General features: G+C 36.6%; 1 protein-coding gene across 1 annotated transcript in view; it reads left to right on the plus strand.

Moving 5' to 3' along the window:
• LRRC7 (leucine rich repeat containing 7) overlaps nucleotides 1–21,921 on the plus strand; it is a 396,137-nt gene that overhangs the window by 363,455 nt on the left and 10,761 nt on the right. The window contains exons 24-25 of the mRNA XM_081144600.1: nucleotides 1,754–1,846; nucleotides 18,809–18,883. Of these exons, the coding sequence (XP_081000726.1) occupies nucleotides 1,754–1,846; nucleotides 18,809–18,883 (168 nt within the window). The remainder of the gene's footprint in view (nucleotides 1–1,753; nucleotides 1,847–18,808; nucleotides 18,884–21,921) is intronic.

The following is a 21,921-nucleotide window of genomic DNA, read 5'->3' on the forward strand; positions in this document are numbered from 1 at the left end:
ATTTGCCCATAAGCAAGTTAATAGACTAAGCAAGATTGCTGGGGAAAACATTAAGCTACTTAGGAAAGTAAAGATTTCCAATCACCTTTAAGAACTTTTCCCATATATATTTATACAAGTACAAAATATATGCTGACGTATTTTTTAGATATTTTTTTCTTAAGACTATATTAATCTTTTGCCTGCTAATCTCTGGTAACATTTGATTCACCTAGTTCCAGCACTTGTTCTGTACTTAAAAGTTATAGAAGTGTTCCCTTCCCTGGCTGGTGTGGCTCAGTGGTTAGAGCGTCGGCCCATGCACCAAAGGGTCACAGGTTCAATTCCCGGTCAAGGGCACATGCCTGGGTTGCAGGTTTGATCCCTGGCCCCTGGTCAGGGTGTGTGAGGGAGGCAACCAATCGGTGTGTTTCTCTCTCTGTCGTTCCCCCTCCTCCCTCCCTCCCATTCTCTCTAAAAATCAATGGAAAAAATATCCTCGGTGAGGATTAACCAAAAACTAAAATAAAAAAATAAAATTAAAATAAAATAAAATAAAATAAAATAAAAAAATAAAAATAAAATAAAATAAATAAAATAAAATAAAATAAAATAATAAAATAAAATAATAAAATAATATAATAAAATAAAATAAAAAAGGTGTTTTATTTCTTTATGTAACCAAAGTGTATGCCACCTCTGGGCTTTAAGTCTTTCAGTCATCTGGAGTCAGCCCCATCTCACTACACATAGAAAACTAGCGTTTTCACCACAACCCACACACACATCCCCAGCCCATGATCAGCAAGAATTCCTAAGTTTGTTATAGTTTCTCTAGGTCATTCCTGGCACTCGTTTCCCTTCTATGGCATTCTTGATCTACATTCTTTGTATCAACTCTTATAATAGCTGTCATCTTTACTATGACCTTACCGCAAGGTGGACCTACTCCCAATGCCATCATTTTCCCATAGTACTGCAAAGCACAAGGATCTTGTGTTTCACAGATGATTTGAAATATAGCACAGAATACTAGACTATTAGCCTTCCATTCCTAGATATTTTTGTTACTATTTCCTGCCCCAAATAATTTCTCCATTTTCTTGACCTCTTTTTTTTTTTTTTTCAGTGTTCTCTTTCTTCCAGAACCTCCAGCTGCCTCTCTGGAAGCTGCTGCTAAATCCAACTCTTTTTAATGAGTATTTCATTTGTCCTTTGTTTCACCTTCACTCAAGCTATGTCCAAAAGTTCACCCCTTTCTCAAACTGAAAGTCCCACTGTTTCTAAACGATAGAATTATCTACCAAGATGAATTGTACTACTCACCTAGGAAGCAGTAGAAACTTATTTAAATAGAGGTATTTTCCCTAACTCTACATTTGCAAATTTTCTTTTACTTATTTATACATCCTTTCAAATTAGTCAGAATATATGTGCATTTAAAGTAGATAATTTAAATAATTCACAATCTTTTGTTATAAGGCTTTTAATTTTTAAAAGCTGCTAATCAAAATTTAGTCTTGCACACAGTAATGAATAAATGCTTACTAATGTCTGCTTGCCAGGTAATTTCAAGCTAGTTTCAATCATAACTGATGCCTATAGAAACACTAAACATTTTTTCAGAGTTTATACTCTCTTTTGTGTACCAAGTTAACGTAGGCTAACCCCAAGAACTTAAATAAAATGTGAATTTTTCTACTGGGATGCAGTTATTTAAAGATATTTAGCTTTGATATGTATTTGATTACCTTTTTATATCTTTTTTGCATAGTTTTGTGTGAGAATAGAAAAGAATCCTGGCCTTGGATTTAGCATCAGTGGTGGAATTAGCGGACAAGGAAATCCATTTAAACCTTCTGACAAGGTAAGAAGTGAATTGCTTATTGACAATTTTAATTAGAAAAACAGTATTCTGCAGGGGGAAAAAAAAGGTTGGAAAAAATGTTGAGTTTCTTACTGTGCTTTAATAAGCTAGCTAACTATGGAGCCAATTAGAAACTTTTTCAGCCCAGGGAAAAAGAATTCACCTCAGTGCTTAACAAATCCTAAGAATAAGAATAAATAAATTTAAGTGTTCTCTTTGAAAGGAACATTGTTTTTGACCTTTTGTTTTGTTCACAGTTGTATATGTTTGTAAAGAAAGCTATTCAGGCAAGTTCTAATAAGTTGTGTCCAAATGTTTATTTGCAGACCACTTATTTGGGAAAATGTTCTTTCATAGGAACAAAATAATTAAATTAGGATTCAATGCCAAGGCCAGCTGACTGCCATCTCTTTAACTCATCATGTTTGTAAAGGATTTCCCTAGTAGAACTGTAGAAGTGTAAACCACAGAGCATAAATATTCTATGAAAAAATCAGAGTTAGCCATGGAGAGGAGTCAGGTCCTCCTTTCATGCTTACCCCTGTTTGTCAAACCATCGGTAAAGTTTTGCCCCCAACCTCAACCATTGCCTGAGCACCCAACACCCTGCCCATGCTCAGATCTGGCCTGTCTGATCCCTTTTAGACCACCTGACTTTTTATTTAAAAAATGTTATCCTGAGCCATATAACCTGCCCTGCTACCATCATTTTTTAATACTCTCAGCTTTGACTCCATTGGTAATTATAATTAGGTGATCATTGACACTATTTGCTTTTGACCTAATCAAATTTAATTGTATTAAGTGGCATCAGAAAACTTTAGGGTGATGAAGAAAGATGGAAATTAGATATGCATACAAGCTCCACAGGCTCTCTGTCTACTTATAAGTCACAACCTGGTGCAGATCCTTTCTGCTTACCATTAAAAAAATAACCCACACATCAATTTCTGATCATAAGACCTACTTCTGAAAAGACTCTGGTGTCCCTACTCTGAAGATTTCCATAGCCTGAAACGGAGCCCTTAATCCCTTATTTTCCTCCACGTCTTTCTAGTCTTGTTTCCTTCCATTCTTTATGCCCTTCCTCCTTTCCTTTCTGGAGAAAAAGAAGAGAGGAAGAGGATGGACCCAAAGCAAGAATTATTCACACTATACACATTAGGATGGAAGGGACTAGAAAGAAATCCCCAGTGACCACAGATGGGAGCTCTTTTCGTCAGCTGGTTGCAGCAGCTACATATATATATATATGAATGTATGTGAGGCAGCCCCTATATATTTAGGAGAACGTCAGTTAGGAATGTCTGTGCATAAGCATTTAATTTTGAAATGCTGTTCAGGATAACCATCAACGTGGTACATTTAAAACATTCCTGGTTTAGTAGGACCAAGTGTTTACTGAATTTTAACAAATTATTGATATATCTTAAGATAAAAGGTATACAAGTTCAAACTTATTAGAAGCACCTCATCGTATTTGTAAAAACTTCAAATCCTTCTGTCTTAGTCTTCTCGATCCTTCTTTCTGTCTCTGGATTTACATCTCCTCCCTAAGTTCCTTCAATGAAAAGTTAATAACCGCATCATTCTTAAGATAGTTGAAATTCAGAAGTCATTTTTTTCTCGCCTTTCTCACCAGCATATAACATCCTTTCACTATATTATTAGAAGTCATGGGGTAATGAATATTTTTAAATTAAGGATTAACAGATTGCTAAATTGTCAAGATGTCTAAATGCTACTGCTTTTCTGCTGTTATTTTCAACTGAAGGAGACAGTAGATGTGAGGCTTTCAAATAATTACCTGTAATTTTTCCACTATGAGGAAAATGAACACTGCATAACTATTACTTTAATTTCTCATTTGTACCATTTTGATGACTCTAGTGAGACGGAACTATTTCTATAATTTTCTAATTTGCTCTTTTGGTTAAATACAACAGATATAGAGCTTGAATTGTATAATGTTTCCATTGAAAGATTTCCCCTCAAAAGCTATTTTCTTTGCCTGATTTCTCTCTAAAATACTCCACAATCTGAAAAGTGAATCTCTATTATTGCAAAATTGATTCGGAGTGATTAAAAGTCCCAAATCAACAGAAAACTCTCAAAACTGCTCTTTATTTATTGAGTTCTTTTGGTGTCATGCCAAACACATGGTAGATAGTTTAAAGTGCTCAGAGGACATTGGCTCTGACAATTTACATAAGAATTTAATTCACTGACAAGGAGAAGGAGTAATCTCTTCATAATTCAATCACATTTCTTTCGTGCTAGTGCCCCATTCTTATAGTGGGTGCATAAAATTTATTTATTTTTTCTTTTTTTTTTGGTCGAGCCCACAACCAGGCATGTGCCCTGACCGGGAATCGAACCCCGATCTCCTGGATCCTAGGTCGACGCTCAACCGCTGAGCCACACCCGGCCGGGCGGGTGCATAAAATTTAGAGTAGAACCCAGGGCCTATACCAACCCAAAAATACCAAACAGTAAGAAAATGAACTTTAAAAATACCTCTCTCCAATGTTGAAAAGCATTGTTTTTTCATGAATTAGCTAATTTACAGCTGAGGGTGAGAGAAGCAAATTGAACAGATGATTAAATTCAACAGATAGCCCGGCCAGGCGTGGCTCAGCGGTTGAGCATCGACCTAGGATCCAGGCGATCGGGGTTTGATTCCCAGTCAGGGCACATGCCCGGGTTGCGGGTTTGATCCCCAGTAGAGGGCGTGCAGGAGGCAGCCCATCAATGACTCTCCATCACTAATGTTTCTATCTCTCTCTCTCCTTCCCCTTGCCTCTCTCTGAGATCAATAAAGATATTAAAAAAAAAAAAAAATCAACAGATATACTTTGTAAGGAGTCCTAGTCTTGCAAAAGCTTAAATTTAATATGATACATACTCCCTTCCAGTAAACACCTCATGGATTAGAAATATCCTCAGAAGCACACTATGTTATTTGACTTACTGTTCATGAATGTTTGAATGTCTCATAATTCTAAGTATCCATGATATCTGAATGTCTTAGAGGCATTGAAGACTTTCTCTACTAATGTAGCCAAATAGATTTGTACCATTCTCTACATTATGATTGATGGGAACCAGTGTTTCAGCCAAATGCCAAGGATCATTGTGAGAGAACATCCAAACTGACTGCCTGGTATATAGCCAAATAAAGAAAACATGAAGTTGTCATCCTGAAAGGCTGGGAGTGTGGGATTGCAGCAAAAGTGAGCTGTTGTTCAGTCTGGCAGAAGTTCCAATTTATATTCTGTGGTAGCATAAAAGTTTTGCAGAAAATTCTGAGACGGCCCAAAAGTTAACAGATTTTAGGGAGAGCTCAGGATTAAGCCGATACAGGCACTGTTTTGAGCCAGACTTTGAGAGCTTTAGAATAGGATCTGATCTTGCAAACAGAACTCCTCTTAAAGAACCCAAAGTAGTCCTAACCAATTATTGTCTCCTCAGGTTAAATGGATGAAGCACAATTAGTCCTGCAGTTCATATCATTGTCAGAGCAATGTTTAGTAGTTGAACACCCAATTCACTCATCATGGAGTTCATTAGTTTGGATTTATTGCCAGGTGAAAACATACTTGGAAAGAGAAAACTGGATAAAACTGGCCCTACCTAATGCTTGCCTCTGCCCTCCCACTGAAGTGGATGAAAGCCATGGTCGGGTTATTACAGGAAAACATTGCTGTCAAGATGGCAAGGTGCTAAAGAAAAGTGAAAGATCTTGATCCAATAAGTATGTGATAACATAAAAGTAATAAAATAATAGGCTTTTATTAAGTGTCCACTATATTAGGTTCTTCATATACGTGAAGTTATCTGATCCTCAAAACAACTTGTTAGTTGAGTGTTGTTATTACCCATTTCTCTGAGGCCCAGGGGGGTTAATTAAGTTGTACAAGGTCATTTAGCTGATCTGTGGCAGACAAGATTTGAACCTAAATTGATCTGACTACAAATCCTTCCCTCTTAATAAGCACTATGATGCTTGCCTCCATCTGAAAATGCCACTTAGCAGAAGAGCCACATGACAAATTTATACCCTATAGAGTTCAGGCTAATGTGATATCCTAATATTGAAAGTATCAGAGAGCCCTCTAATTAGTCATAGTCTAGATATTTGCTTCAACAAGTCCTTGGAAGTCAGCATGTATCCTCTATTGAACCTAGATAATTAGAAGCATACTGTACATAGTGGATTGCTAAGCAATTATAAAACTTTTGGACTAAGGTATCATTATAGTAGTGATTATGCCAGTGGAACAAATCGCAATAATCTTTGCCTGTATTTACATGTTCATAAAGTAATTGTTCATGATTGCAAAATACCAGTAACTTACCAATACAATTTTCATGTTGTATTGGTTAATTGGATATTGTTAGAAAGAAAAGCCTGAATGAATGGATGAGTGATACCATGTGATATAGTGACTTCATAAAGCAGCCCAAGACTCTGCAGATTAATGAATTTTTAGCGATGCATTCACATAGTTCTTCATTCAGGGACTAATATCCCTCCTTGCCTCATTTGAGGAGGCAGGACTAAGCTCCTAGAGTTTAAACATATTGGAGAAAACTCATAGCCCCTTTCTCTATATGCTCTAAATGTATAGCGCTGAACAGTCCCATGAACAATTATATAGTCATAGAATGAAAATGGAAGCTGTATTATGGATATCCTGAAAACATCTGACAGCAGGAAATACACATACTTGGGCACTGGGATCCAAGAATCACTTACTCTCCACAGTTTGATCATAAACTCTCATACTCCGCAGATGAGCCAACCTGTATTTCTACTGATTTGGGCAGTCTGCATGTAGACACAGAAATAATGGAAGAAACACATTCATGTTCTTATTTAGATGTCTTAATTGGCTTATGGTACAGGTAAAATTCCAAGCCAAAGAAGAATATTGGAGGCGTGGCAAACATAAAATATAATCGCCAATAAACTCTAAATACATACTCTGGAATTTCATAGTAAATTGCTGTATCTTATTCTACATAACTACAATCGTTTGACCCCAGATGCCAAAACGGCCTGCAAAGGACTTAGGCCCTCTTTCTTTACACCCCACCTTCTACCCTTAGAAAAAAATAGGACTTTTTTCTGTGTGGAGATGCATATTGCATCAAATAAAAGTATTTTTATAATTAATATTAAGAGAAGAAGGGTTAGAAGTGCAAAATCAAAGCATTTATTTGATACCTTTACCTGGGGATAACAATGGCCAGAAGCAAGCTTGGCAGTGGCAAATTCCAAAATGCACAAGAATAATTTTCCAGGTTTGCTCAGCCTCATGACACTGGGTGAATCATAAACAAAAGGTTGAAAAAGATACGCTCTTGACTTATGAAAAAGGTACATACCGTATGTCTATTTCCTGTCATGTATTCTCCGTGGATATACAAATCAAGAATAGCAAAGACATTTATCTAGAACTCCACACAGCCTATGATTTATATTTACTGCATAAATATTAAACTACATAAAACACATTTCCTTCATTTTGTACCACTGCTAGACAAATATGATTTATTTTATATATTTCTAAATTCATTTTATAATACAATTTTCACATCTGCCCATCCTTGATTCTACTTCCAGTGACTATATAATGCAAAGTCATTTGGAGAGTCTATGCATTATGTGAAAGTAACATTTCAAGATCAAGGGATAAATATCATACTGTTCATATATTGCATTTTGGACTAAATTTAGGGCAGGACAAACATGTTTTTTTATATATAAAACTTCATTTTTTAAAATAAATACTGAACATAAATTATTTTACAACACAATTGATCATTTCAACTGCGTCTTAATTTCGTTGCAGTTTGAGGTTCAGAATGCCACTTGGTTGTTTGAGGATAGTAAAAGTGAGATATTTTAAAAATTTAAAATGTGGGGGGTTTTGCCTATTCTGTTTTTGTTTTATATGTTGAGGGAAAAAACATCACAAGTCTATTCAGAAACACTGATAGAAATGTAGTCTTTACAGCCTCCTATTAATAGGATTCCCACAGGGATGACCACATACACAGCTTTTTAAAAAGTCATGACAGTGTGCTTTAGCCAATTGGGTAATGTTGGTGTCCAGACATTTTAATATAAGGAAGACATGGATTTCAGCTTATGAAAGAATATAATAAGATACAACAACACAGGCTCAGTTCTTCAGAATATCACTGGGGCATTTATATGAAAAAAATAAGGCGATTAAAAAATGCCATTTTAAATAACATTGGGACATTTTAATTCAGCAGTATATTTAGAAAATCACTAGAGTGGAGATTGCTATCACCGTGATCATTGGTAAAACATTTTTCAATGAAATTAAAGCCCAAGTGCATAGTCAGCTAGAGTAGTTGCTGGAGTTATATATTATTTAACCGTGTTCTGTTTGCTTCATTGTCTTAGCCACTTAGCACAGAACAAAATAAGCAAAACAAGGAGACGGAAGATGATGTGGGAAAGGATTGAGAGGCTTTTATAAAGTTTGTTGCTATTCATTGGGAAAATGTCAGACATTTCTCAATCAAAATTTGAAAGCACTTAAGGTTAGTTCGTATATAATACCTAATGTAATAATTAACAAGAATCGACAAGTCCACCAATGAATGTTAATTGCTGAGAATCAAATCGATCTTTTGGACGTGTGTAAAATCTTCCGTATTCCATTTACAGAGTTACCACCACATGTTTTAAGTGGTATGCCAGGGAACTCATAGTGTTTCTAGTTTCTTGCTTGAAAAGGTTATCACCAACTAGAATTCTTGGGAAAACCCAAATTAATAGAACTAAAACAAAACAAAAAATAAATAAAAAGGAATAGCTGCTAGGTATTGCCTATGGCAATGCTGTTTAACTTTTTTTAACTTGCCCAGATGACAGTTAGGATGTATCTCAATAATATTTATACAATAACAATATCATCCACTTTTTCCCATTCTGCCCCCAAAGTTGTCCTATGTTAGGGTAAGGGGGGAGTACATTTCATCTCTTGACTCTGGCTTCTGAAGAATCACTAATAGGCAAAATATAGAATCTACATATTTCTACCAGGCAAGAAGATAAGCAGAGCTTTCATTTTTATAGTTTGTATTTGTCTAAAGTCACTTCCCCTAGAAGGGAATTTTTTGTGCAAGTGCTTAATTGAAATGGCTCTCAGGTGAAAGCTCTGAGGGACTGAGGGAGGTAAGAGGGCAGAGGAAGAGGCTAAGCAGAGGTGTGGGTTACGGGAAGGCTGATTGTTCAGGCTGCTCTGGAGCACGATGTTACTACAGTTTTCTCACCTTTTGTACCCTGTTATCAGTCAGTCCTTGGCTGCAAGCCACTCCCCGCAGGAGGGTGTAACCTTCCAAGCATTTCCCACTAAGGAGACTCCACGCTGAGGGTAATTTTCAAGAGAGGTGTCAGATGTGAGCTGTGGGCCGCACCTGCAGGATGAGAGCACCAGTCTGATAGAGGGAATCTGGGCAGGTCACCAATCGTGTCCATAACAGCATTATAAAAACAATAGATTTTTTTTTCATCTTTCAAGCTAAAAGTACTTTAGTACCAGAGATTCTGATTTGCTTCCATCTATGAGAAGTACTGCCCTCGAGCCTGAGGCTTCAACCATGGCCTCAAACTGAGGGATCGCCAAAGCAACTGATGCTTCAGTACAGACTGTCTTAGATTGTTTTTGCAGTGAGACCCATTTAAATCTGCTTTTAAATCCTTGTAATTTTTCTGATTAATTTGTTTCTTTTTTAAAAAGACTGCTGGCCTGGCCACTGTGGCTCAGCAGTTGAGCATCAACCTATGATCCAGGAGATTGTGGTTCGATTCCCGGTCAGGGCACATGCCCGGGTTGCGGGCTCGATCCCCAGCAGGGGGCGTGCAGGAGGCAGCCGATCAATGACTCTCTCATCATTGATGTTTCTATCTCTCTCCCTCTCCTTTCCTCTCTTTCAAATCAATAAAAATATTTTTTAAAAAAAGGACTGCTATATTCTACAGAGTCCTAGTCTCTCTAAGAGATAGTAATCACTAACTGAACCAAATCCTTGTTCTTTTGTAACTAAAGAAAATGGTTTTAAAAACTATACATTAGTCAGAAGGAGCAGGGGAGTTTGGAGTGAACACCCTTAGATGAAAAAATTTTAAAAGCCATGTAAAAATAGATATGAGGGGTCCCGGAGCAGTGTAGAGGGGGTCAATAGGGGGAAAAGGGGGGACATCTGTGATACTTTCAACAATAAAGCTATATTTTAAAAAATAAATATGAGGAATCTAAGACAAGTAAAAAGAAACCAAGTAACTGCAAAGCACTTTTCTTGTGTCATTTTTCTCCGTGGGCTGTGTGAAGAAAATCATGAGAACTCTTAAGTTCTGTAAGTTCAAACTTAAACCCTCCCTAAGATCACTTGAATGAGTTGGGGGAGAGGCACAAACAGATAAGAATCAATTTTCAGGAAGGACTTAGACACCAAGTTACCTCAAGACCCTAGAACTATGCTGGAAAGCTACACTAATAGATTAGAATTTAGAGTGAGTTACTGTTAAAAAAAAAAAAAAGGCATGTATACATATACACACACATATGTATATAAAGATAAGGTTCATGTGTAGTGGTGCACAGGTTAGGTAACCAGGTTATATATGGAAAGATAAATCTAGAGTTAGATTACGCAGAAGGAATAACAGTTTAGGATCACTGTATAAGATCCAATGTGCTAGCCATTAAATAAAACCATGTTAAATCTAAAATAATAGTAATTTGACGGAATATAGCTTACAACAAAACAATTTTTTTACTTTAAAGCCTTATTTTAGCACAAGTGATCAAAAAAAAAGGTTTTACTGAATTTTTCAATTCATTATTTTAAAATGGTGCAGATAGTGTCAAAAAATTATGCAACTGAAAGGGCTTTGAGGAAGCCTGAAGGTTAATAATAAAAAGCTGATTACCGGTACTATTTCAGGAATAGCTAGGAAGGAGAAGCCACAGCCATCTACAGTTACCCACTCCTGTTTTTAATAGTTTCTACTATTTTAGGCTGTGTAGAAAGCTGAGAAGGAAAGCTATCAGGGGCTCTGGTCTGACAGAATCAGCAGGCTTTATAAAACTCAGCAATCCAAATATCCACCACCAGTTGAGGTCTCATATTAAATACTGGCTTTAAAGAATATTTCTTTTCTTTTTTCCAAAGAGACAAGAAATCTGGACATACAATGTGTGAAGGATTGTGATCATTTACTTTTAAAAGAAAATACAAAAATCAAATGAAAGGAACTTTTTTTAAACTCCAGAATTTCACCAAGAAATAAACAGGAAGCAAAGTTACTTCCAGCCACAATAGACAGACAGCCCAGAGATGGTTAATTATCAAATCATAATTTGGATTACTGGAGCTGCTAATAAAAAAAATTATAAAGTAACCAAAACCAAACACAATTTTCATTTTACATTCAAATTCTCCTAAACATAACCCATGATGATCAGTCTCAAACTATAAAAAATATTCTAGTTAGTCAAATTGTCATTTTAACAGGAATCTCAGATAAAAAGGAATAAACTGTTTATTTTTAATACTTTTAGCAAATCAAAAGAATAGTATCTTTAAAAAAAAACTTTTTCCCCCCAACTAAATAAGGCTTTACAGTCACCTAAGCGTGTGGTGCAAGACCCAAGGGCAAACCGCATGTATTAATTCTGTGAGGGTCGTCTGCATTATATTGCCACTGAGACATTTGTAATCACATAGTAATTTTTATGGTTTTATTAGTCTCCTCATTGCTCTAATGCATTATTAATAAATACGTTACAAATACAACCAAGTAATTCTATTTTACTATTTATTTAAAATTTGTGAGAGTTCGGAATTCCTTTAAACATGTGTGCATCAGATTTCTGTGAAATGTCTGGAGGACTTTGGTCAGCCTGAGGATTTTTGTTTGTATCTCTGTCTTTTGAGGCTCACATCTGCTCGGCTTCTAAAGCAATTCTCCTTCGTGTTCTTCTGTAATAGAGCTTACATTTCATCGTTCCGTAGACTAAACTTCAGTCACACACTGAAGCATCGTTTTCAGCCGCCAATGCCCCTTTTTCTCCCCCCCCTTCCTTCCCTATCTCCTCCCTCCACCTCTCTTTTCGTTCCTAATGGCCCTGGGACAAATCTCTTCTCTTGCAGCATATACATTCCTCAGCTTTTACGGTGGCAACTTGTTCAAAGCCTAAGATTTGACACTCAGCAATTAATCTTAAAATATTTTGTCATCACACTTTTGATCCATAGAAAAGAAACTATTGATAATACCTTTATCCTTGATGTGTCAAGTCTAATTAGTCACAAGGACTAATTAAATACAGTCTGCTCTGTATATGTGGTGCTACTCGTATAACCCAAACCATAGTTTCATTTTTTTTTTTAAATATATCTTTATTGATTTCAGAGAGAGGAAAGGAGAGGGAGAGAGAGAGATAGAAACATCAATGATGAGAGAGTCATTGATCGAGCCCGCAACCCGGGCATGTGCCCTGACCGGGAATCGAACCGCGATCGCCTGGATCCTAGGTCGACGCTCAACCGCTGAGCCACGCCTGGCCAGGCCCATAGTTTCATATTAACCTTGCTCAATTCATGAAAAAAAATTATATTATATGCCACATTTTTGGCAAAAAAAAGAAAAAAGTTCCCCTCAGAAACTATTGAATCTGTGGCTGTGTTTGTTATTTTCATGAGTCAGTTTTTCCTCCAGAAACACTCTTTGAACTTTCATAATTATATGAAAGCATGAAATACTATATTCTATAATATTTAACCAGTGTGTTTTGAATTGTAATTGTAATAATATGCAAGTTTTATTTGAGATGTGGCCTTCCTAGAAGCCAATTTCTTAGCATCAGCTAAAGCCAAGATTTTTCAGAATCTTAAAGAAAAGCGTATTTTATAAATTGAAGTTGCAGTCCCCTTAAGACAAGTTCTATTTTGGTGTCTCCATTTACAGTACCTGAGGCTGTCACAGTCATTCACCTTCATCATTAAAAAGCCACAGAAAGTTCCTTTCTCCTCTAAAGTTAGAATGTTAAGTGTTGGCCTTGTAGACTAACTTTCTGAGCACTTGAAAGTTTATGTCCAGCGCTGTAGAGGCTAAGGTAACCAGCAAGACAAGGTCAGATCTTAACACCGTGAAAAACCTCCCTTTTCCAAAATTACTTGTGAAAAGTATGAAACTTTTTAAAGCTTCATTATCGGTACCTTTGGAAAAACCATTTATGACTTGCATAAAGACTAGCTTAAAAATGGGAAGAAATATGAAATGGCAATAGGTCATGCCTATTTGTAGCATTCGGCCACCCTCTCTGGATTAACTTTGGCTCCAACCAGTGCGGGTCCCTCTGCGATGCATGAGTCCGTGGGCTCGTGTCTGTCTCAAGCACACCAGGATCCTGGTGTCTGAGGAGAGCAAAGACTTAGAAAGAACTGCAGCGTTTATCTTGCTCTGTTGTGAGATGCCTTCTAGAGGTGGCACTAAGGAAAAACCACGTGTTGTCAAGTCACTAAGGAACCTGAGAGCTGGTCCTGAGGTACAAGACATTAAAAAAAAAGACTCAGTGCCTGACCAGGCGTGGCTCAGCGGTTGAGCATCAACCAAGGATCCAGGGGATCGAGGTTCGATTCCTTGTCAGGGCACATGCACAGGTTTTGGGCTCGATCTCCAGTTGGGGGCATGCAGGAGGCAGCCAATAGATGATTCTCTATCATCATTGATGTTTCTATCTCTCTCTCCCTCTCCCTTTCTCTCTCTGAAATCAATAAAGATTACATTTAAAAAAAAAACAAAAAAACTCAATGATGCCCTAAGTCATTAATTAGATTCTAGCAACCATTACTATAAAGAGCTGATGCTCCTGACTTGGAGCTACCAAAGGAAGTAGTGCCTGAAAATTACCAGGAACCAGCAGGAAGCCCTCTAATTGGGACCCTTGTCCACTACTGAGAGTGAATAAGTTGGAGCCACTACCACTGAGAACCGCCACTAGAAAACCACAGATGAGACAGGAGACTTTTCAGCCCTCTTCACACCCCCTTCCCTCAGTAAGAGATGCAAATCCTCAACCTGTTGTTAATGCAAGGGAGCAATAGCACGTGTTGGCCTTTCAGTATACTCCAGCTTGAGAGCAAAGAAGAATTTCCTGACAATATATCTGGTACAGTTGGAGATGCTGAAACTCTCAATGTGAGTTTTGCTGGATAAAAAAGATGATGGATTATAGCTCACACTCCAGACTTTCAATATTATAACAACTTTTATTGACCCTACCTTAAGTGCCATCCACTGTTCTAAGTATTTGGTATATATTTACTCAATCTAAGGAGTGAGACATATACCATTAGTATACCCATTTTACTGATGAGGAGAACTACACAAAAGTTAATTAACTTGCCTAAGGTCACCCACTTATAAATGATGAACACAGACAGTCTAACTGCAGAGTTATGCTCTTACCTACTTTTTGTATTATGTGGCAGGCAGGAAAAAAATGCACCTCCCCAAAGACAGCCACGTCCAAATTCCTAGAACCTGTGAATATGTTACATTACATGGCAAAAGGGACTTTGCTGAGGAGATTAAGTTCAAGACTTTGAGATGAGGAGATTATTCTGGATTATCCAGATGGGCTCCATCTAATCATATGAGTCTTTAAAAACAGACTCCTCTCTGTAGTCAGATGGGTATCCGACTACAGAGGAATGTTCAGAGAGATGAACAATTGCTGGTTTTGAAGATGGAAAATGGGGACCGTGGGCCAAGAAATGTGGACACTTCCTCAAAGCTGGGAAAGACAAGGAAACAGATTCTCCTCTAGATACTTGAAAATACTGCAGTCCTGCCATTACATTTGTTTTAGACCAGTGAGAGTTGTGTTGGATTTTTATTCTACAGGACTGTAAGATAATAAGTTTGTGATGTTTTAAGCCACTAAATTTGTGGTAATTTGTTCTACCACCTCATTGGAAAAGAGAGTTACTAAAGTATTTTACTTCCCTGGGCAAGACGGTTTCTCTATCATCTTAGGTGTACAGATTGTCTCACTAGTTTTGAACGTACTGCATGGTAGTTTGTCCCACATTTAGCATTCTACCAGATGTTACAAGGAACTGAACGTATTTTGGTTCTTGCCTGTAGAGTTACAAAATTGATCAGATGCCATGACTTGGATCTTTGATACATACAAGATGGTTTACTGCCATTTGGAAGTTAGGAGATGGCTTTTTCCCAAGCAGTAAGAAGTTGTTCTAATTTTCAGAATACCAATAGTCTGATAATTCTTCACCAAATTCTGTCATCAGTGCAAAGCATTCTTTGAAGACTCAGCATAAAATAAATTCATTGAAAGAGTGACACATTGCTACAATGAGCTTTTCAAAACAATGTTCAAGTTTTCATATTTCTCATCAATATTCACCACAGCAGAGACCACAAAATCAGTTCAGAATTACTGGGCCTCCTTCATAGCACAGTGTTTATTTACATAAATACGTAAATTCAGGGCACTGGCCTTTGCAGGCAGTGTTTTGGGAAACATTCTGCCTCCACAAATCATGAATGCCACAGACCATTATTAAACATATAACTCATTGCTATCTGTTTCAAATAACATGGCAGTATGCTGGCTGATGAGATATATATAGAAAAAAGAAAACTATTCCAGTGGTCAGTAGCAGTTTCTTAGTTGATAAAGTTCATTGATTGAAAAGAAATATTAAAGCTTTAGAAAACTGTAAATGTTTTAGAAGACTCAGGACACCATCAGAGTGAGCTTCAAAGCAAGTCTTTAGGACAGCAGTTGAATCCTGCAGAGCTTTGTGGTGGATGAAATTAAACCTGCTACAGACACTACATTTGTATTCTTTCAGCAGTCAGGTTATGCTGTGTTCCTAGCTCCTCCCAGCATTGCAGATGTGATGGTCTGGATTCATACAATCATTATTAAAATTATTCCTGTACTCTGAGCTGAAGAAAGGCAATCAAAATTAACTAAGTAGACAGAATTTGGCTCCTAAAATAAGAGTTAAAACAACTTAACCTCCAGCACCCAAAGATGTAGTGGCTTATTTGGGGCAATCGGGTCATTCTGTCTATTGTACAGGGACCCCAATAGCAAAGACAGAGGCTGCCAGGGGGACTTGTTGCACATACAGTCTCCAGGATTGGTGGCGTATGAGAGCTCTATGCCTAGTGTGAAAAGGGCTGTAGGGATTATATTTGTTCTCACCACCAGTGCCATTCATTGGCCTGGTGAATTCATCTCTGTGCCTTATTTGGCATCCTTTCCAACAACCAGTTTTCTTTTTCTTTCTGAATTGACCATTTGTACAACAATTGACCAAAGTTAACTACCTATTTGAGCATCACTCTTAACGGTGCCACATTAACCTAAAATCAAAAAATATATATGCACGTATATGTATACTTATATGTAATTACTTTCTTAGTGGTGTAAGTAATGCACAATCATTGTAGAAAAATTAGAAAACACAAAGGAGCAAAAGGAAATCTATGTATTTATTATATATATGATGTCTCCCACTACAACCACTATTAATGTTTAAGAGTCTGTCTTCGTGGATATTTTCCCACACAAAAATATAAACATACTTCAGCCAAGACACAGGGGCAGGGCAAAGGAAGATCTACAGTTTTTCATATGGGTAATAATATAATTAATAAATAATAAAAGAATAAACTGTATTTTGCATACTCACAACTGTAATCCTCCTTTTGCCCCACCCTGTCGTATGTCATACCATCCCACACAATGTTTTACAGCCCGCTTGTTTCACCGAGCACTAGTGTACTTCTATATCTGCCATCTAGGTCTTCATTTTTAATGACCACATGTTAGTCTATTATGTGGATTTACCATAACTTATTTAATCAATCCCTTGTTATTAGACATTTAGGTGAGGTTTATAATTTTATTTTTACAGTTAAGACGATGATGAACATATTGTAAATGTATATTGAATATTTTTCCAGTTATTTCCTTAAGTTCTGGAAGTTGAATTAATAGATTAAATGTTATGCAGTTTTCTAGGAATTTTGATGGCAATCTGTAGTTTCATCTTTAAATATGAAGGAAAAGAGATTGAAATCAGAAACATAAAAATCATTCAAAACCTTAAATAAATAAATTTCAGAAAGATCTGAAATGCTAAATGAAAACACACATAGAAGTATTTTAATTAGGGTCTGATTGTTAAACCACTTACACACACACACACACATGAATACTCAAAGTAATGGGTATAAGTGAGAGTTATTAAGTTTATGGATCAGCAAATGAGGTGATTTTCTAAATAATAGGCAAGAATATTAAAATATTGTTTTCTATTCAATTAATAGTTCTTAAGAATTTAAAAAACAATAACTGTTATATTGATATCTAATTCATGTACCATAAAATTCATCCTTTTGAGGTGCACAATTAAGTGGTTTTCACCATGTTCACAGAATTGTGCAACCCCTACTACTCTCTGATTTCAGGATATTTTTATAACCTCAGTAGAAACTCTGTACACGTTTTCACTCCCAAGTTCCCTGCTCCCCAGCCTCTGGCAGACTCAAACCTGCTTTCCTTTCCTGTGCATTTGTCTATTCTTGACATTTCATATAAATGGAATCATATAACGTATGGCCTTTTGTGACCGGCTTCTTTCGCTTGGCATAATGTTTCCAAGGTTCATGCATATTGTCAGAACATCATTCCTTTCTACTGCCAAATAATATCCCACTGAATAGGTGTACGCATTTCGTGTATCCTTTCATCAGTTCATTCTTCAGATCTTGTCACCATCAAGCTTCAAATACTTCCGTAGGTCCCCAGACTGATAAGCATGTCTATTAAAAGCGCATCTGAATCTGGCCCCAATGTGCTTCCTAGCTTCGTCTTCTCCCACGGCACCCGCCGGTCATAATAGCGCTGCTTGCAGTTCCCTGAACGTCACAGGCACTCGCACTGCAGCGCGTGGTTTCCCTGCAACCCTCCTCCTCCCCTTATCCTTTGGATGCCTTTCATTTGTCCTTCATAATTCAGCTGCCAGGTGTGTCCTCCTGATACACTAAGGAGAAGCTGGGTGAAACTTCTTTGATAATCTCTTGTACTTCTGTCATGACACTTGTTGTACTGTTTTGTAATTTGTGGTTTTCTTGACTTTTCCTCCACTATATTGTGAGCTCATTGGAGTCAGAAATTATATTCCACATATCTCTATAACTCTAGCAGCCAATCAAAACCTAGCACGTGGTAGACATTCAGTTGAATGTTTTCATTTTACATATATGTTCAGGAAAGTTTAATTTGACTCTTTTATAATCTAAATTAATCAATCCAGAGGTTTTGTAACTATGTAAACATACACTTTATATTTAAAATGCACGTGGAATTTTTCTTATGTTTAATTTGTTCATTTGCATTTTATATTAAAAATCTCAAGAACATACAAAGTAGCACTCATTAAAGTAAACCAGTACTTATATGTAATTCTAGTAAGGTTTTTAAAGTGCACATTGAATTTACAATATATCCAATAGAAGACATTTTCAATGCAAAATATAACAAGACAGTTTCAGAAGCTGTACAAAATATGGTTAGTACCATATTTCAAATGATTTAAGAAGGAAATGAAGACTGTGCAGTGAAATTAATTTATAAATCATAAGTACACTTTAAAAACAAGGTGAGCTTTTTGTGCAAATAAAGATGTTATTTTTCTTAACGTTGACTTGGAGAGTGATGCCCTACTTAAAACACTATAATAATTTTTAAAGTTTACATGTACAAACTGTTTTTAATCTTTTTTCACTGTACTCTATATGAATGAAAAGTTTTTAAGTGGGCCTTGTTCTTGATCATAGAATCCTAACCTCTCACTTCTGACTTATAGGGTATCTTTGTTACTAGGGTTCAGCCTGATGGACCAGCATCCAACCTGCTGCAGCCTGGTGATAAGATCCTTCAGGTAAGACAGCCCAAAAGCAATATATTAAAGTGCCAACATTGAAACAAATATGTAACTGTGTTATTAAGTTGAATGTCCTGAATTAAATGATAAGTCCTCCTTAGATTTCTTATTTGCCTTTATTGTTTTGGGGTGAGAGACAGGTCAGAAACCAATTCAGTCTGATCAAATCTTACTTCCCAGTAGATGACACATGGTAGCTGTTCTGCATATTTTTGTTTCAATGAATGATTCTACTTGGTAATATGAGAAAAATGGATACATATAAGAATCTATGCATAGTTATCAAGTACATGTAAGAGAAATGAAGTACCTAAATAGGATAAGTATGTGACTTTAGATGAGGGAGAAGGGACTGGCACATATTTAATTTCTCAGCAAGAAGCTCATTGCTATTTGAATGCTGTGAAACCCGTGGTTATATCTCTCTAGTCTCCCTACGTAGATGTATGAACACAAATTTAGCTGTATGTAAGGTGACTTTTTAAAATATATTGTGTGATGGACAAAGATGCTCTAGCTTAAAGCTCTTCATATCAGGAAAGGGTCACTCCAGTAAACACTTAAGTGAATGCCTGGGATAATCTCATCCATTTTGCCTGATTGGCCCTCTCTCTTAAGTCACTTCCCATAGATGAGGTGCTTAATCATTGCATGCATCACAGGGAAAGGCTCTTAAGTATCATCTAGTTAAGATTCAGTATTTTGATTTAATGACCCCAGAAATTTCCCGCTATATAACTACATGGAGCTATCTGACACTGCAGATATTTGACCATTTAGAACAATTATGAAATGGTTTGACATAATTTACTGAAGACTTAGGGATGCTATAAAGACAGGCCATGTGGGACAGGAACCATCTAGTCAGACTGGCATTATGAACACAGTTACAAAAATACAAAGGCCCCAGTCAACTCAGATCTGAAGAGATCTTCTATCTCCTATTTACTGAAATCCCTCAGAAAGTCCTAGAAAAGTAGAAGCCCTATATAATCATGTGTGTGTGCACACATGCACACGCCGGAATATTTTATTCTCAAGAATATTTTTAACTATCAAGAACATGAAAACTCAAGTTTTCAAAAGTGATAATTCTCTGCAAGACTCGGCTGCTTCAGCCTGTGGCAGCCTCACAGTAGAAACACCATCAACAGGTCCAAGTCCATTCCATGCAGGCAGGAGAACAAACCAGCAGTTGGTCTTTTGAGTTAAAGCATTGAAAGCAAAAAGACACATAAACTATTCTAAATATTTTCTTTACCACTTTATTATGAAAGTTCTATATTTTGGACCTCCTAACTAGACCATTGATCTTCAGCATTTTCTATCATGTCTATGGGACTCACATTCATTATGTGCAAAATGAATTATGACTGACATATCTGAGGTCCTTCTAGCTCAAAAAATTAAGTTCAATAATTTTATCAATTTCCATGAAAAATGGCCAAGAATAAACTAACAACATAACTCCGTAACACTCGGTAAATGCTGTTTAGCAAAGGAAATGGCTGGTTTTCTTCTCTACTGAATTTCGGAGAAATTATTTTGAATTCCAGAGGCTGAAAAACCTGTAGCTGGTGAATCTGAGATCTCTGACCTATTAGAATGCCAGGCTGGGTGGAGTAGCTTTCAATAGCTTGAGACAAGTTTGGGGAGTTGCCTTCATCCATGACAGAGGTAGCAAAAGAAGAATTTTCTCTTCAGATTCAGAAAAGAAATATATACAAATAGATAAAGATATGGTACATTTATCTACAATAGAAATAGAGATAGAAATGGAGACTGAGATGGAGAGAGAGAGATATCCTGCAGAAGGGAAATGAGAAAGAATTAAGTTCCTCTCTAGCTGCAGGGTTAGAGCCCTCTTTTCTGACTATGAAATTCTAGAAGAGTTATATGTGGGGACACTGGGAATTGAGTATTTCTAGTCCTGAGAGATATACAGCAACAGCAAAGTGCTCAGAAGAATGAAGTCCTGGTGCCAGAAGTAGGACAGAATTATGAGTCCAATCAGTTGAAAACCAAAAATACTGTAGAAGAACTGCATTGAGATGTGCCTTCTCTTCACAAATGACTATCAAGGATGTAACATTTTTATTTTTTGCTGTAGAACTCATTTGCATCTAGTACAATAAAATCAAAGTCCATTTTCAGTAAAAGAAAAATGCACATAGACCTTAATCAAATAAAGTACTATATTTACAGTTTCATTTGTACTAATTGAAAAGAACAAGTGGCCAATGATACTTTCTCAAAGAAATAAGAATGGCTAATTCTAAACTGAAATAAATGCCAAAATCACTTGCTAAGAGGGAAAAGTATGTTTTTTTCTGTTCATAATACTATTGGCTCTTAGTTTAAAGGACGCTGGGAAAGAATGGATTTATATCGTTGACTTGCCTGTCATTTACAAGATCACTAGAGCATGTCTTTACTGGAGAGAATTTATTTACAAGCATTGATGACAATGTACACCCTGGAAAATCAAACTAAAAGGGAAAACAAAACAAACAAAAAACAATGAATGAGCCCCCTAAGTGATCGCAGTTATTGGGTTTCATCTAACCCCATAGCAAATAACAAAAGGGATATGAAATAGCAAAAGAGATATACTTTTCCCAAACCTCCCCTAAACTCAGAATTTATTAGATAAGAATTATCTCTTTCTTTTTCTGTAACTCTTTTTACCCACTACTTTCTTTTTATTCTGCTCTGGTATTATGAGCATGTTACTTGAATTACGTGAAAGTGTGTGCATTAAGGGATAATGTTAATTAAAACACTTTGGGTTAATAAAACATACTCACATGATTTTTCTGTCATTTTACTATTCATCTTCCCAGAATACACACTCTATAAATAATGAACATGTTCAAATGACTTCCTGTGTTTCGTAAGTCATTTTGCTTTAAGACAACAGGGCAGAAGGAAAGAGCCTGTGCTAGGAGAGTTGACCCCTCATAGCCTTACTTTCTGTAGAAGTGGGTTACATCAGGGGGAGAGAGAACAAGCGAAAGCACGTGGATCATAAAAAA

This window comes from Miniopterus schreibersii (assembly GCF_964146895.1).
Source record: "Miniopterus schreibersii genome assembly, chromosome: 8".
Classification (NCBI taxonomy): domain Eukaryota; kingdom Metazoa; phylum Chordata; class Mammalia; order Chiroptera; family Miniopteridae; genus Miniopterus; species Miniopterus schreibersii.